General features: G+C 35.0%; 2 protein-coding genes and 1 pseudogene across 3 annotated transcripts; 2 read left to right on the top strand and 1 right to left on the bottom strand.

Annotated features, from left to right (window-relative positions):
* Positions 1–773: 773 nt before the first annotated feature.
* Positions 774–2,628, top strand: LOC143627395 (heat shock cognate 70 kDa protein-like; annotated as a pseudogene). The gene is made up of 2 exons (XR_013152588.1): positions 774–1,003; positions 1,113–2,628. The product of XR_013152588.1 is annotated as a heat shock cognate 70 kDa protein-like (transcript).
* Positions 2,629–3,717: 1,089 nt separating this feature from the next.
* LOC143627393 (phosphoglycolate phosphatase 1A, chloroplastic-like) lies at positions 3,718–8,196 on the bottom strand. Its single transcript, XM_077097226.1, has 11 exons — positions 7,923–8,196; positions 7,073–7,140; positions 6,863–6,955; positions 6,718–6,789; positions 5,989–6,060; positions 5,801–5,860; positions 5,300–5,352; positions 5,130–5,227; positions 4,417–4,516; positions 4,132–4,235; positions 3,718–3,922 (listed from the first exon to the last, which is right to left on the bottom strand). The coding sequence occupies exons 1-11, from the start codon at positions 8,188–8,190 to the stop codon at positions 3,816–3,818; spliced, it is 1,095 nt and encodes a 364-aa protein (XP_076953341.1). The 5' UTR covers positions 8,191–8,196; the 3' UTR covers positions 3,718–3,815.
* Positions 8,197–13,595: 5,399 nt separating this feature from the next.
* Positions 13,596–17,160, top strand: LOC143627394 (uncharacterized). The gene is made up of 3 exons (XM_077097227.1): positions 13,596–14,017; positions 15,641–15,966; positions 16,930–17,160. Exons 1-2 carry the CDS (start codon positions 13,599–13,601, stop codon positions 15,906–15,908), a joined length of 687 nt encoding a protein of 228 aa, XP_076953342.1. The 5' UTR covers positions 13,596–13,598; the 3' UTR covers positions 15,909–15,966; positions 16,930–17,160.
* The last annotated feature ends 350 nt before the right edge of the window (positions 17,161–17,510 follow it).

Raw genomic sequence — 17,510 nt, 5'->3', positions numbered from 1 at the left:
TGGGGTAATGTCCAGGCTCAAAGTGCACCGTGTCGGGGACTCAGCTGGGTTAATTTGAAATGATTTGATTTTTCAACCCTCAATCTAAGCCGTTAATATGGAAAAATATCAGATATCGGTGGGATATCGATAATTTTTCAACACTAACATTTCAGTATTCTCTCCTATTATCCTTTTGTGTTAACTTGCAAAACACTAACAATTGTAGCAAGTAGAAACTGATTAAGACTCACAACACTAACATTAAACACTGATATCGGTGAAAATATCTCCGATATTATCGGTACCGATATTTCACATGAGGACAGATAACCGAGATACCACCGATATTAACTGCATAGCCGGCACCGGATAAAACACAATGATCAAATCCTGAATCTATACTTTAGGAAGAAATAAAAATGCTCAGCTTGAGACGTACTTATTTTTGTTATATGAGTATTAATTTGACCGTCCCTTTTTATATGACCCAAACCCACCGGACCTGACCTGACCTGTACCCAAAAAGATTATTATATAGCGATAGTCACCACTAGAAAATGGCTCTCTTAATCTCTTTGAGTTTTAATTTTCCATGAAATTATTATATAGCAATAGTCACCACTAGAAAACGGCTCTTCTTTTATTTTGGTTATATGAGTTTTAATTTTCCATGAATTTTTTTTTTTGAGTCCGCCACCAGAAAACGGCTCTCTTAATCTCTTTGACTTCTATATCAGCTATTTTGCCACTTCTTTAAGCGTTTACAGCATTTATTCTTTGTCCTCAGACACATATTCAGAGATGTCGAGAATTGTCAAAACAACTCCAATCGGAATTGATCTTGGAACAACATATTCGTGTGTTGCTGCATGGTTTGATCAACACGACCGCGTGGAGATCCTTCCTAATGAACAAGGAAACACCATTACCCCATCATGCGTTGCTTTCAACGACACCGAAATCTTGGTAGGTGAGGGTGCTAAAAATCAAATGACCAGGAACACCAGTAACACGGTATTCGGTAAGTTGATCTGATGTACAACTTTGATGCTTATTCGTTATCATATATTAAACCATATAAACTAGTTATTACATTTTATGTGCTTTCTTTTTTGCTGATATATATTTAGATGTTAAGCGGATGATGGGTAGCAGATTCAGCAATATCAAACTGCAGAAAGACATAGAAACATGGCCTTTTACGGTGATTGAAAGATCTAATGATAAGCCGATGATTGTACTTGAACACATGGGTGCAATCAAGGAGTTTTCTGCTGAAGAAATATCTTCTTTGATTCTTTTGAATTTGAAAGAGGTTGCCAAGGCATACCTTGGGACACCTGTTAGAGATGCAGTGATTACGGTCCCTGCATATTTCAGTGACAAACAACGACAGGCGACAAAGGATGCTGGTACACTGGCTGGTCTCAATGTCATGCGCTTGATTAGTGAGCCCACAGCAGCTGCAATTGCGTACGGTCTAGACAAGTTAGCCAACCCAAGACACCCGCAGCAGAAAAACGTCTTGGTCTTTGATTTGGGTGGGGGGACATTTGATGTGTCACTTCTTACTATTAGCAAAAAAGGAACTATTTGTGTTAAAGCAGTGGGCGGTGACACTTATTTGGGTGGCGAGGATTTTGACAAGGCGATGGTTGATCATTGTGTACAAGAATTTAAGAAAAAACAAATGAAAGATGTCAGTAACAATGCAAGAGCAATGGGGAGACTGAAAGTTGCATGTGAGAAGGCAAAGAGGGATTTGTCCTCAACAACGCCAACGTTGATTTCCATCGATTGCTTGTATGATGGTACTGATTTTTCAATGAAGTTTACCCGAGCAAAATTCGAGGAGCTAAATGCTGATTTTTTTAAAGAACTGTGCTGAACATGTGGAAAGTTGTTTACGAGATGGGAATATGCAAAAACATAATGTTGATGATGTAGTCCTCGTTGGTGGGTCAACTAGGATTCCCAAGGTACAACAAATGCTGAGGGAGTTTTTTGATGGGAAGCCGCTTAGCAAGAGTCTTAAAGCGGATGAAGCTGTCGCTTATGGTGAAGCGGTGTTGGCTGCAAACTTAAGTGGTAATGGGAATAAGGCGATGAAGGATTTGATGCTTCAAGATGTCACTCCTTTGTCCCTTGGTACCAGTGTCGGTAAAGAAGATTATATGAGTGTCATAATTCCAAGGAACACACGCATACCCACCATGAAAGAGCAAACTTATGTGACAGCTTTTGATAACCAGGAATGCATTAGAGTGGATGCGTATCAGGGCGAATGTCGTAAAGTGAAAGACAACATCCTCCTTGATGAATTCGTCTTTGATGGTGTTCCACCAGCCCCTGCTCATGCGGAAGCAGTGAAGATTTGTTTCAGCATAGATGTGAATGGTATTCTTGAGGTCTTGGCTGAGCTGGTATCTACCGGTAAGAGAAGAAGTATAGTAATTGCTGGGAGTGGAAATGTGTCCAGGGATGACATGGTAAAGATGCTGAAAAGGATTGAGCTGTGAATTTTAATATTTTAGCATGGCAGGACTAAAACAAGAGCTCTTGAGAAGTTTGCATTGTTTTTGTTTCTTAACAACTCTAAAATATAATATATGCTGCTTTAGTTAAATGGATATCTTTACATTGCAACAGCTATATATGATTCTTGGGTATATTATACCATATGTTGTAGAGTAGAGGCGCTAGTTAATCAAAAAGACAAAAGGTGATGTCATATCACTGTCACGTAGGCTGTTGGACATTAACTAGTCAAGCCAAAAAACAAGTGTAACGGAGGAGTTTAGTTAACCAAGTTATTAATCATTATTTTCTTACTAATTATTTTATTTAAACTACCATTTAAAATACATTGTTATATAAATAAAAGAAAGGAATGCATATATTAATGGGTTGGTGGTTCATTGACAAAGACAAAGCCATTAAACAGCTTGGGTTGAGAGGGTTTGGAAGGTCTTGGGTTCAAGTCTCATAGATGACAAAAGTCAAAAACAAATTCGGCGTTCAAAAAAAAGTTAAAATAAAATAAAAACACAATTAGAATTATAAATATTACTGGTGAGATAACACCCGTGCTGATACTCCACAACGATAACATAAAACAAGTAGTTGGTGTTGAGTCGCAACTCACAAGACCATATTTCTTTTATCGGTATATAATGCTAATAATAAATTAAAACAAACAATAAGTTGTGTTAATTTGTCTCTATTCATGATTGATGTGCACATGATATTTTATTAGTACAATACATGTGTATTTGAAAATTCATAACGTGAGAAGCTTGCTTGATCTAAATTTACGAGAAGCTAAAAATATTGTTGTTGACAAATGAACCCATACAATTTATACCCATACATGCTACGCAAATTTAGGAGGGGACAAGAACACTTGTTTGATCAAAATCTTATTTTTTTCATATTAATACTAAAAATTATAAACCAAAAATACCAATGTGTTTTAAAGAACTATGTTTAAACTATAATCCACGATGTATATTTCTTTATTAACTTTTAAATTTTGGTATAAAAATAAACAACCTACAAACCCATCAAAGTTGACTCGAACCTAACTCAATTACCTAAACACGTTTACAAGTTTTAACCAGCACTAAACGAAACCCATTTATACTTAACTCAAACCTACGAATTTCGTATCACACCCCTATTATCTTTCCACCTCAGTGCATGGGGATGAATCTACAAAAGTTCAATATTTCATTCTTGTAGAATATTTCATGTGAAAAGAAAAAAAACATGAACTTATAATTATACTTATAAACAATACAAATAAGGGTCATGAAAAATGAAGCACAATCTTATTACACATTCGCGGCTTTTAGAGAGAGAAAATCCGAGATCTTGTTCGTGTAAAAATCTGGTTGTATGGAATTGTTCGGGTTTTGAAGCATCGAAAGGCTTGTTACACCTATAAATAATCATCAAAAAACGATTGAAAACATATTGTTAGTGGTATTACTTTTACTTATTTCAGTATGCACAAGTTGGGTAATGTTATGTTCCATATTTAATTTTTACACCTGCCCAACCGACCCGCCTCTTTTGTCATCTTTAAAACATGCATATCATATAGAACTGAAAAACTTTACTATAATAATAGGTGTATACAGTTATTACCTGAAAGAACAAGAAGAGTTTTGCATCCACCATTTTGCCCGAAAAGAATATCGGTGTCTAGTCTGTCACCAACCATGCATATCTGTGATTTGGTAATTCCAAATCTGTTGATAAATTCAAAGCATTAAGAAATCATGGTTAGAAATGTGATGATGATGAAAAGGTCAAGATCAACTTTGTCTAAAAACACGGAGTCAACGTTTGATTTTTAACTAGTCAATGCACTTTTTATAAAAAAGTTTTGCTAAACTTGAAGTGACGAAAGAATGAAAAGTGACATCTTACTTGTTTGCCAAATAATCCATCATGAATGTTGAAGGTTTCCCAACAACGAGTGGTTCACGTTGAGTAGATCCCACAAGAGCACCAACCATAGAACCACCACCTGAAATATTTATTTCACATTAGCATTCTACATATGATTTGCAATAAATTTTCAAACACGCGCAATTCACCCAGATTATAGGTGGAACATTGGGTAGCTGGGCAACGGGCCTAAACAGATATGTTGAGTTGGTTTGACCATAAACATTTTGTCTAAAATTATATACATATATTATATGTATATCAGTACATAGTTTCATAAATGATTATATGATTTCAATAATAACCACATTTTCGAAAAATGATTTAGCAATGTTTATAAATAAAAAATACACAAGCCACTGTCAAACGGTTTTGATCCATTTCCTTCTATAATCCTTTCAATTTGTTTATACATTTGATCGTGTAAAGTCAAAACAAAGCCCAAATCATCAATCTATTGAAGTAAATGGATTGAAATTGCCACCTAAATCCACATATAACATTTTAGATAGCTATGTGAACAGAAGATTATATGAAAAATTAATAACAAATTTTATTAAATTATTCGGTTAATATGTATATTATAGGTGGTTATCTTGATCCCTTTCCCTTTTAGACGAAGAAATAATGAAATATATTATAACAACTCATTTATTTTAATTATATTTTAAAAAAATTGCAGGTGGTTAAACCTGCCCATTCTTGTGCATCTGTAAGATGAGTAACAGCATCCCGGTTTGTAGCAAGGAAAAGACAGCCTGGATTTTCACGAACACATAGTGTCCCGTACCTGACAAAGAAAGCACGATCACAAATTGGGAATTTATAATGATACTTAGACTGCTAATTTCAAATAACTTACTGAACTTTGTAGTAGTTAAAGTAACGGTCGAATCCAACCACAACCACGCCAACCTATATGCAAAGAAACAATCAATTTCATTAATCTTATAGATTAAAATGAACAAATTTTCAACTTTTGTTATCTTTTGGGGTGAAAAAATATAACTAAACAAGTCCAAATGGAATAAAAACTATAAAAACTCTTAATAACTTGCAGGTTGGGCCACCAACCTAGACCCTTTTTAAAATGTTCTTTCAACCTGTTACTGGACCTATGCCCATTTTCTCATCTGAGAAACCACTTGACCAAACTCAATGAAGTAAGATCACCTCAATCTAATCTAACTTGCCACTTAGCATAGTACCACATTAATACAAATTAAATAACGATAATAATCCCACTTAATTTAGAAAAATTTATCACTTTGTGATCTTATATGAGCAAGTATCTGGTAAACTTTACATGCTAAATCACACATCATAGGTTATTTAACAATAAATGTAGATATGATAGTCTCACATTTTCATCATGTTCCATATAAAATCCAGGCTTGAGCTCTATCTTTTTTCCACCATCTTCCTGCAAAAGCAAAATATAACTTCACTTGTTAGTTGATACATCAATAAATAATTATACTAATAAAAAAAATAATAGGAAAACACTAAACATTACTACTGCAGTAAATTGTCATCATGATTAACACATACCGGACCTCCAAGGTATGAATAACCTGCTAGCTCAAGTTCTATCAATATGCCTTCTTCACCAATCACATAAATCTGGACATTTTGGATTAATATATCAGATAATAGGTCTAAAAAATTGTTGCAGCAAAAGTTAACTGCCAACAAATTTTGAAACTGCTAAAACATACTATTTATCATCCTTGTTGATTTAACATTGAACAAAGTCTGAAATCGTTTTTAAGATTTTGAAAACCGTTTGATCTCGGTTTGGTTTCGGTTTACCATTTGGGCCTAAATTCCTTTTGTTAATTAAAGATTTGTTGATCATTATACATTTGGGCCAAAATAATTTGGTTATACTATTTATTAAATTCTTACAATTTAGTTAACACTCGAAATTAAAGATAAAAACCTATAAATTCGGATCAGTTTTTCCAGTTATTTACATGCAAAAACAAAACCGAACCAAGAATTCAATTTTTACGTAAACATAAAACCAAACCATCGGTTTCTGTTTGGGTTTGGTTATTTCGGTTCGGGTTTCGGTTAAGGATCGGTTTTTTTGGTTTCATGGATACCCCTAATTAGCAGTTCCAACATGCAAGATTTTTTTTCCAATGCTCAAACAAAAAAATTAAAAACACAACCTAAGGACTCCGCTATGTGTATAACTGTATTTACAAAATGCATGGCGAATAATGGTTCGTTTTTTGGAAATCAAATAAAAGGTCTAAGACAATGCTCACATACCTTCTTGTCTTTAGGAAAATTGATTGATTGCAGATATGCAGCTGCAGCAAAAGATGATGCAAAAATTTCTTCCTGAAACCTTCACCTAAAGTTAGAAAATTTCCAACATGGAATGCATAAATCAACAGAAAGTGTTACACCCCACCTCATTGACATTGAGACCAAGTGTCTCAAACTTTTTGCCATACTGTTTCCTAGACTTTGTTGAGTTATTTGTCACAAAAACAAGTCTCTTTCCCTAATAAGGAATAATAGATCATGTGTTAAAGCAAGAAAAGATGACTGAATAAAACATGGAACATCACCAATTGTTAAATATATAGCAATATACTAAAATAACAGAAGTTATTCAAACCTTTGATCGGAGCAACTCCAATGTTTCTGGAACCCCCTCAATTAACGAATCCCCCTTCCAGATGACTCCTGTAAAAAGTATTGAAAATCTGTGTTTCAAATCCATAATCAATACTTTCAATAGGATACAAGTTAAAGTGGGGTGCATAGTCTCAACACGTGTTAGTACTTAGTAGTATCATTATACATGATTATTAGTTGTTTTTAGGCTTTACTAGTACTAAACTACTAATGCTGAGGTTATTAGACATGATGCCATTGCCAAATAATTCAAATGTAACAATGCCAAACACATAACTCTGTGTTGCAATCTTAAAAGCCTCTTGTGTATAAAAATGAATGCGAAGCATAAATCAATGGAAGCTAGCACTAATTTTCACCACAAATTTTCAGCATCATTTTCTATCCAAACATTAGTATCTTCTATGCCAAAACACACAGCTAAGTGATTCAATTTTATAAACTTGTAGCGTATAAAAATGAATGTGAAACACAAATTAAAAGAAAGCTAGCAATACTACTCATCACAGTTTTCAAAATTATCTTTACAGCCAGAAGTCGACATGATGCCTAATAATTCTAGTGTAACAGCTCAGGGATGCAATCTTCTTATTATAAACCGCTTGTATATGTAAATGAATGTAAAACATAAATTAAAAGAAAGGCTAGCACTAATTCTCATCATAAAATTTCAGAATTCTCTAGAAGCCATCATTAGTCATCAAAATTAGGTCAAAATAACGTGAAATCAACCAATAACTCTTAGGAGTCACAAGTACTGTCAGTTACAGATACAGCAAACACTACCAAGTACCAACACAATAACCGAAACCGACGGAAAAAAGCGTTACCATCGCAATCGAAGATGAAAGTCTCGACGGAGTCTATCAGAGCATCGGCATCCACCAACGGCTGTGCAGCGACGGACGCAGTGGCGGACGTAAGAAGCAGATCCTTCTTCTTCTTATTATTATTATCCATTATTCTATTGAACGAATGGTTAATCCATCCGACTGTTTTTATCGATGAGCAACCGAATGATGAAATGCGGTTGAAACTGGCGAGATTTGTATGAGGTACGGCAGCGGAGACGACGGTTGCTCTGCTGCTAACAAGCATTGTATTATTATTATTATTATTATTATTATTATTATTATTTTGTATTGAAATGTATTTACGTGGATCAATAGCTGACGGTTGAATTAAAGGATTGAATTTGGGATTTGTAGTGGTGTGAGGTGGCGGATTGAGTGGACGGCATCTAGTGGTTTTCTATCTAGTCATCTTACTTTTCTTTCAGGCCAATCGTTCCAGCTTGAGTTTTGGTACACACCTTCCTTTCCAAATTAGTCAATACCATAAACAATCTTTTAAAACCGGTCGGTTATATCGATTGCCGCTCAGTAGCATGTGGAGTCGGAATTACCGTTAAGGCAATAATACCGGTTTGTACCGGCATACTATTTAAGCTCGGTGTAAAATTTTGGGTTTAGACTTCAGACCAAAGACCTTTTATTAGCCACCAATAAACTATTTGTCTTCCGATTTTAAGTTTTAATCTACTGGTCTTTGATCAATTTACCATCGGATTGCTTTGAATATCGCCGTCTAGCAACTTTTGGATTGTTTTTTGTTATGGGATTTTATACTTTTGGATTGTTTTTAAGTTAAACTTGTAATTGTATCAGGGATGAGCAAAAATCGGTATGGTACCTATTGGTACCGGTACCGATACCGAAATCGGTACCGATTTGGTACCGTCGGTACGAAATCGGTACCAAGGTTTTGAGTTTTCGGTACCGATACGGTACGGTACCGGTATTTCCCGAATTTTACCTTAAATACCGGTACCGTCCCAGTACTGTACTGGTACCAAACCAAACATTTCGGTAACGGTACCAAAAATTTGCGATTTTCAGTACCGGTAGAGTACCGAGCTCATCCCTAATTTGTATTGAATTTTAGGGTTAACTAGTCAAATTGGTTGAATACTTGAACCATATTTCTAGGTCTAACCCGGTATGATTAAACATCCGGTTATTGACTATAAGAGAGAGAACGAAAATTGTAAGTTACTTGTAACTAATAGTTTGATTATCATATTCAATGAGTACATGAGCAAAGGGTATGTGGTATCGTAGCACCAAGGTGTGTTGAAATGTATTTTCTATGATATTAATGGTTTGAGACATGTTAATGGCATCAGCTTTTAAAAGTATGTTTAGTGAGTGTGTTTAGAGGTGCATAAATCGGGTTTTTCTAGTATCCGGTTTCGGATATGGAATCGGCTTTGGGTATGATGGGATATTTGAAATCGGGAATTGAGAGAAATCGGGTAGGGTATTGAGGAGAAAAAATCAACCCTATGTACCCGGGTAATGGTATGATCGGGTTCAGGTATATATAACCGGATATGTGTTCGTGTATGACTAAGTATTAATACTCGGTTTTGAATTTATTATTTTTTATACATATTTTAATTCGTTTAAAAACTAAACTTGCTTTGTAATTTATAAAAATAATTAAAATATATTACAAAAAGCATAAATTCACTTAAGTACAAATTATTTACTTTAGAATATGCATTTAAAAAAAACTTAAACATAAAAGTTGTGAAGTAAACATAAAAATATACTATAAAAACTTATGTGTTATATCAGGCATTAAAAAAACTGGTATTGGGTATAACTGGATATTGTCAGGGTCAGCCATGGCGTGGGGTTGAGTGGTCGACAGCCATAGGCCCGACTACCCGCTATGCCCGATTTTTTTTAATCTATATGTATTTTTATGAAAAACGATATGTATATTTAATGATTAAACTCAATTACGCGACTAACTTAGTCTAGTGGTAAAGAGATATGTCTCCCAACCAAAAGGTTATGGGTTCTAGTCTCATTTGAGACATATTTAAGCCTATTTTTATGCATTAGTTTTTTACGCAACCCATATCATAACCAAAGAAACCAATTTAAAAATTAAATTGTTTAAAACAAACAAAATACTCTTTTTACATAATGCCTAACATATTTTTCGTCTTCGGCCCAGCCTTTTTTTTTTCCAATTATCGGATCCAACCCTAGATATTGTGTTGGTCATTTAAAAAAAGTTATTAACATGAAATTTGTGCTTGGGCTATAAGGCCTTAGCAATCAATATTCACTTTCGGCCTAGTCCTATGGGCTCCAGCCCACTAATCAAGCCCATTAAGGTTTCGTTCATCTCTTCCTTATGAAAAAGAGCACACCCAAGTCCCAACTAGAGCCTAGAGGTGTACAAAATCGGTTTTGTTCTCAAACCGAACAGGTTTGGTCAAAGCTTGTTCAAAACTGGTTTAACCCAAACCGATTCGGTTTAAAAATCAGTTTAGGAGTAACAGAGGTCGACCTGGTCCAGGTCGGTTCGGTTTAGAACCGGTTTAAAATCAGTTTTCCTAACCGTTCGGTTTTAAAACCGGTTTGGTTGTTCAAAAGAGGAACCGGTACCAAAACCGGCGGTTTGGGTTGATTCATGACCCGGTCCGAGTCGGTTTGCCATGAACCGTCTCAAACCGGTTTTTTTACACCTTTATACCCCACATTCGAAAGGATTTGAGGTTGTTTTTATGTGTTTATTCATAAACCATTTTGAGAAAATTTGGCTCTAGGACTCTAGGTTGTGCATCAAATCCTATAATGTAGTTAAAAAATTATAAGATAAGCTGAAACTTCATTATTTTAACATAAACATTATACTAGTTTATACAATAATTGTTTTCAACATGATCGGATTTGTATATAATGTATATATGTGTGAACCCTCGGGTGGGCAAAAGCGAAATTGCACTAATTTTGACGTTATTTTACCAATATCGTGAAAATAACGTTAAAAGTGGCGGAAGGTTAATCAGGCATCATGTGGTGGCGTTGATAGCCGAAAGACAAGGGTACATGCACCAATCGGTCGGTGTCCCGATGGTTGAGTGTTATGTGTCTTATGTCCAAGGCTTGATGCAAAACTACTATCGAGCCGAGGGTCTCACCGGAAGCAGCCTCTCTATCCCTATGGGGTAGAGGTAAGGCTGTCTACATCTTACCCTCCTCAGACCCTACTATAGCTTTGCTATTGGTGGGATATACTGAGTACGATGATGATGATGATGATGATGATGATGATCGGATTTGTCATTTAAAAGAGGGTGACGGTGCAACTTATTTCTCGTTTGCCCACCTTTCTATTGTAATTGGATCCTTTTGTTCCTTTATTATCTATATATTTGAAAATAAACGAATATCATGTTAAAAAAAAGTGTATACAAAAGTTAAGGTCATTGTCGTTAAATAATTACCATCAAATGTTTGATGGTTAAAGTTAGCTTATTATAAAAGTTTAACAAAAGATTTACCATGCCCAACCCCGGACAATGGTCCATGATCAATGAAAAGTTTAACCGAAAAAGATACACATTGAAAAAATCATTCTTTAAAAATATGTAAGTTTCGCATGTACTAGAAAACAAAGCTATAAAGAATTTTTGTCATCCCTAACATGTGGAACATCGGCCTCGACATATCATACGTCGCTCTTGCTTCTCGATTCAGTGGCTCTTGCTTCTCGATTCAGTGTTGGATATGCATATCTGTGCATTTGAGCCATGACCTTCAAATGACGTATTATACCCCTAGACTGCATAGTTTGTATAGTCTCACGTTTCATTTCAGTTTTGACATAGTTCCCTCACATAACTACCGTTTAAAATATACGTGCTAACAAGTGCTTTAAACAAACTTTTAATCAAAAAAGCTTATCCATATAAGTTGGAACTATTTGACCACTTGATCAAGTCACTGACACATCTATTTTATTTAGGTTGATAAGAAATCACAATAGTACGGATCTTCCCTCCAACATGTATTTGTCTTTTGAGAGGCTGGCTTATTTAAATTTAAGTAGAAATTAAGCAACTTACAAGGCATGATATAACAACATATTCCTCATTAGCTTTTAAGGGGATGTTTGGATTGCTTATTTTCACCAACTTATAACTTATTAACTTTTTGGAAAGTAATAAAGTGTTTGGGATTGCTTATATTATGAGAGAAAAAGTTTCATAAGTTACAATGTTGCAACTTATTAACTTAATGAAAAGTTATAAGGAGGTAAAATAACGAATCCCAAACACCCCCAAAGTACTCATAGCGGTCCTTCTGTTTATGTATTTCTATTTACTCCAATATTTTATGAGTACAAGATGAGCCGAACATTCATCATTCAATATGATACGATCCTATTATATGAATAAGTTTATTATTATTATTTAAGTTTTTCTTTTATTTAGTTTCCTTATTATAGTCAAATTGTGTTTCCCTTTATATTTTTCTATTTTAAGTTTTGTAATCCTATATATTGTAATCTCGTTTAAGAAAAAGAATAAGAAATAATTATTATTTTGGGTCTCTTTTCTTTTCTTCTCTTGTGTTCTTGGGAGATTGACGGTTGTCTCGAATAAACCATAACACAGTAATTTGCGCATTCATCAAAGACTGACCAAGCTATGTACTTGTGTACAATGACAGATGTTTAAAAGCTTTACATAAAATAAGTCCCACTTTCACATTTTCTCACATGCAAACAAATATCAAACAAATACGTGTTGCTTTTCACACGTAAAAAATTTACTAAATTTGTTCATGTTTATACCAACATTCATCTTCTAGCCATGCCATAAACTTTGTTACATACTTCCATATTGTTCATTACCTACACTTTCTATGAACCCTTTGCTACCCAAATCTTCACCCATATATATATATCACATGAAAAATAATAAGATATTTTATTATATGAAAATCTTTGAAATTAATCATCATAATCGTCATTGTACTCAGTATATATCCCACCAATAGCAAAACTATGGTAGGGTCTGAGGAGGGTAAGATGTAGACAGCCTTACCTCTATCTCGTAGGAATAGAGAGGCTGCTTCCGGTGAGACCCCCGGCTCGATAGTAGTTTTGCATCAAGCCTTGGACATAAGACACATAACACTCAACCATCGGCACACCGGTCGATTGGTGCATGTACCCTTGTCTTTTGGCTATCAACGCCACCACATGATGCCTGATTAACCTTCCGCCACTTTTTAACGTTATTTTCACGAGATTAGTAAAATAACGTCAAAATTAGTACAATTTCACTTTTGCCCACCCGCGGGTTCACACATATATACATTATATGCGCGCACCGCAAATAGGTCGTTAAAATCTTTGAAATTAATATGATTACCAATTATAAAACTTTATAAAATATCTTCCAAATACATTACAGGGCACCTTTAGCCGTTTTCCCAAACTCGAATCCTTTTACCCCAAAAGGCAAAACCTGAAACCCACACCAAAATCAAAATTCAAATCAAATCGTCCAAAACCAAACCCTCATTCACATCATATAATCAAAACCCATCAACCCGTCTTTCAATCAACCCATGTCCGATTCCACCGCCAACCGAACAACCGCCGCCGCCGCCGCCGCCGTCCCACCGTCATCCGCCATGGCCGCCGCCAACGATTTACTCAACGAAGACACAATTCTCTCAAACTCCGAGCTATTATCCCGTGAAGAGGTGCTCAAACGCCGATCTCGAAGACTGAAGCAATTGGCTAGGGTTTACAAAGACCATTACTGGAACATGATGGAGGAATTGAAGGTTCAGTACAGGAAGTATTACTGGAAGTACGGGAAGAGTCCGTACCAGGAGAATGAATCGGATGGTGTTAATGTTAAGAATGGTGATGGTGGTGAGGATGGTGTTGATGAGGAGTTAGCGTTGGAGTTGAGTAATGGGTGGAGTCGGTGTGTGGTTCATGGGTGTAAGTTTAAGGCGATGGCGTTAACGAAGTTTTGTTATAATCATATATTGTTGGACCCGAAGCAGAAGCTGTATGTGAAGTGTGATTATGTGATTAAGAGGTATGGGTTTATGTGTTTTTTTGTTTGGTTGGTTTATGGTTTTTATAGAGTTAGGTGATCGTTTTGATATCGAATGAGTTGTGATTACGTGATCGAAAGGTGTAAATCGCTGCGTCTGCGTTTTACTTGGTTGATTTTAGTGATGTTGATTCGTGTTTTCGATAGGATTAGGGTTTGTTTGATGTATGAGATGAGTGAGTGTTTGGGATGTTTTTAGTGCTAGGTGATTATTTTGAGGTTAAATGAGTTGCAGTTATTGATTTGAAGGTGTAAATCTTTGTATTTTCTTTCCGTTTGATTGATTTTTGTGGTGTTTTTAATAGCATTAGGTTTTATTTGCTATATGAACTATGAAGTGAGCATATGTTTGGGATGTTATTAGTATTAGGTGATTATTTTGATATCAAATGAGATGCGATTACATGATCAAAAGGTATGAATCTCTGTACATTTCCTTAGATTGATTTTTGTGATGTTGATTTATGTTTTTGATAGATTTAGGGTTTGCTTGCCATATGAAATGAGCGAATGTATCGGATGTTTTTAGTATTGATGATTGTTTTGAATTTTTGGTTGTGATTACGTTATCAAAAGGTATAAGTCTATGTGTTTTCATTTCATTAGATTCAGTTTTTGTGGTGTTACTCATGTTTTTAATAGCATTAGGGTTTATTTGCTATATGGATGTTTTTGCCATTGATGAGTATTTTGTTATTAAATTTGGTGCATTGGGTGAATCTTTGTAAGTATGAGCTTGTTAGGGGCCATATATGGTCTACCTAAAAGCCTGGTGCACTTATATATGTTGGACACTCTTTACATTGAGTTCTATAAGTTAATGTTTACTTCGAATTGCTTATTAAAGCTTTTGCTTAATATGATAAATAAGCCGTATGAAGGTGTTTGAGATTCCTTAGTTTTCAGTTTTTCTTTGGCGGGTGGGGGTTGGGAGGGGAGGGGGATGGGGTTTGCTTATCAAAATTGCTTATTGAAATAAGCAACTTCAAACTGCCAATTCGAAGCTTATTGATGTTTCAAACTACTAATTGGAAGTTTATTCTAAGCAATCCTAGTTACCAAACCCCCTCTTATTTAAAAAAAAAGGTAGCTTTATGCGGTCAAACGTCTCTCAAGCTTATTTATTGGAAGGTCTAGTTAGTTATGGTTCATTTATCAAGTAAGTTTATTAAACTGGATATTTTCCAGGAGTTACTGTATATTCATTAACCATTAATGCGGGTCTTAAAACATATCACTTGCCTGTGACTACGGAATTTTAAATGGTAATGGTCAAGAAAATTCAGTGGAAAAAATCAAACAAGAATCTAAGAGATTTATAAACATATTTGTTGGGAAACTGTGTTTTTACTTTGAACATATTGGACACACGCTATTTGTGTATTCTGTAAGCATAAATATTGTTAATTGAAGGTAGAAACTACTCTACCTGTTAAGACATTTTTTATTTGGAGGTTCATACCGTCATTTAGTTATATGCATAAATATGCCCATAAGTGATTAACTTATTAGTTATCCCCATTGTTTTAACACCTGGAGAATATGTTTAAATTGTGTATATAAAACGTTTCAATGCTTAAAACATTTTTTGTTTATCCTTATCAGCTCACAGGCAGGACCCTTAATTTGTGGGAAACCAGTTCTTAAAAACACGGTTCCAAGTCTCTGTGTGGGTCATTACCAAAAGGCGGAAAAACATGTATCAAGGGCTTTAAAGAAAGCAGGGTTAAATGTATCATCAACAAATAAGGTTGCTCCTAAATTCCATATCTTACTTGCGGAATCTATTCGCCAAATTCAAAGTAATAGAAGAATTGCTGAAAAAGAAATGAAGGAAAATCTCGAACTTAAAGAAGAAGAGATTAGCATCTAGTTTTATGGAGATTTGTATCGGATCTTTGCCTTGCTAGATCCAACTTTGTGCATTAAAGGTATTAAATTGCTCTCTCTCTCTCTCTCTCTCTCTCTCTCTCTCTCCCTCTCTTTCACACACACACGCGCGCGGGGGCACACGTTAGCCAGAAAACGGGAAGTTATACTTTTTTGTACCAAAAATGATACTATATTATATTGATATAATACAACGTAGGGCTGTTCACGAGCCGAGCCAAGGCAAGCTTGGGCTCGAACTTAATGAGCCACCTCGGCTCGGCTTTTTTATTTAACAAGCTGAAAAGTTGGGCTCGCAAAAGCTTGAGCAATCTTGTGGCTTGTAGACTCAGCTCTTTTTGTTAATTTTAATTTTAATCTTTACAAGTATTTAACTATAGAAGACAAAAAACTATTTTTTTTAGCATACACGTAATGGAAAAGTTATATACAGGACTACAAGAGGCATTATAAATTATTTGTAGTAATTTTTTTTTTAAGATCGAGAGGCAAATTATATGTATCATTATTTTTTTCTTCATATTTTTATATATAATAATAGTAATTATTATTATTATTATTATTATTATTATTAATATTATTTTGTATGCTATTAAAATTTAGGGTTTAATTTAAACGAGCCAATCGAGCGAGCCATGAGACGAGCAAACCCTGGCTCGGGCTCAGCTTCGACTTGTTTAGATACAAGCTTTTTTCGAGCGAGCCAGGAGCTTCAAGCATTTTGAATAGCCCTAATACAACAACGTTTGTAATCATATTCAATGAGCTAATTTGTACAGAAAACGTTTGAAATCAACCCAACTCGACCCAGCCAGTGTAGCGGGCCTAAGGAGATACTTGGCCCAACTAGTGGTAATGGTCTGCCTGGTTAGCCCAATTCACAACTAGTCTGGGGCCGTTTCAAGTGGGTTGGTTAAGGGTTTCTAAATTTAAACTTTTTTTGGATGATGAATACAAGTAATGGTTGTTGGAAGTCTAAGTGAGTTCTTGTGCTTGTTATGCAGGAAAGTATAGACATTCTTCTTACGGATAATGATATTGCTGCAATGAGAGCTGTAGTTTCAAACAACGTTGGTTGATCATAAGAAAAAACTCTAATCGGTTTTTAGTGCATCAAAGTAAGTTTGTTATTGATTTGATGTGAAGAGATATATTGGATGCAAATGAATTTATGGAATGCTGCAAATGAAGGTTCGGTTGTTTAATGTTGTAAGTTGTAACCATATCTTGTTGGAGAGTCGTATTTTTTTTTTCTTGCTGAGAACAATTGATGATTGAAGTTATATTTTTCTCAATAAAAATCTTTAGATTGTTTAGATGAAATGCGGTGACCGGGGGGTCACCTGATTCACGGTTCTGCTGCTGGATGTGCTGTTTTTTTATGTTCATGAGTTGACAAGTCCATTGATTAGGTATCCTCGGTATGCTAATGCACTAGATTTACCCTTTTTAATTTAGTTTTTTAAATTTAGTTTTGAACTCAAATTTGGTATTAAAGTATTGAAAGTCAAGACGGTTAGTTATTGAAAGCCGAGAACTGAACAGTTGGTACTTAATATATGGATCGGTCTGGGTTATGCGGGTC

This window comes from Bidens hawaiensis, unplaced genomic scaffold (genome assembly GCF_021521415.1).
Source record: "Bidens hawaiensis isolate Kalapana, Puna unplaced genomic scaffold, B.hawaiensis_p1.1 tig00004682_1, whole genome shotgun sequence".
Lineage (NCBI taxonomy): Eukaryota > Viridiplantae > Streptophyta > Magnoliopsida > Asterales > Asteraceae > Bidens > Bidens hawaiensis.
The sequence above is the reverse complement of the archived record's forward strand: the minus strand, read 5'-3'. Positions and strand labels throughout refer to the sequence as shown.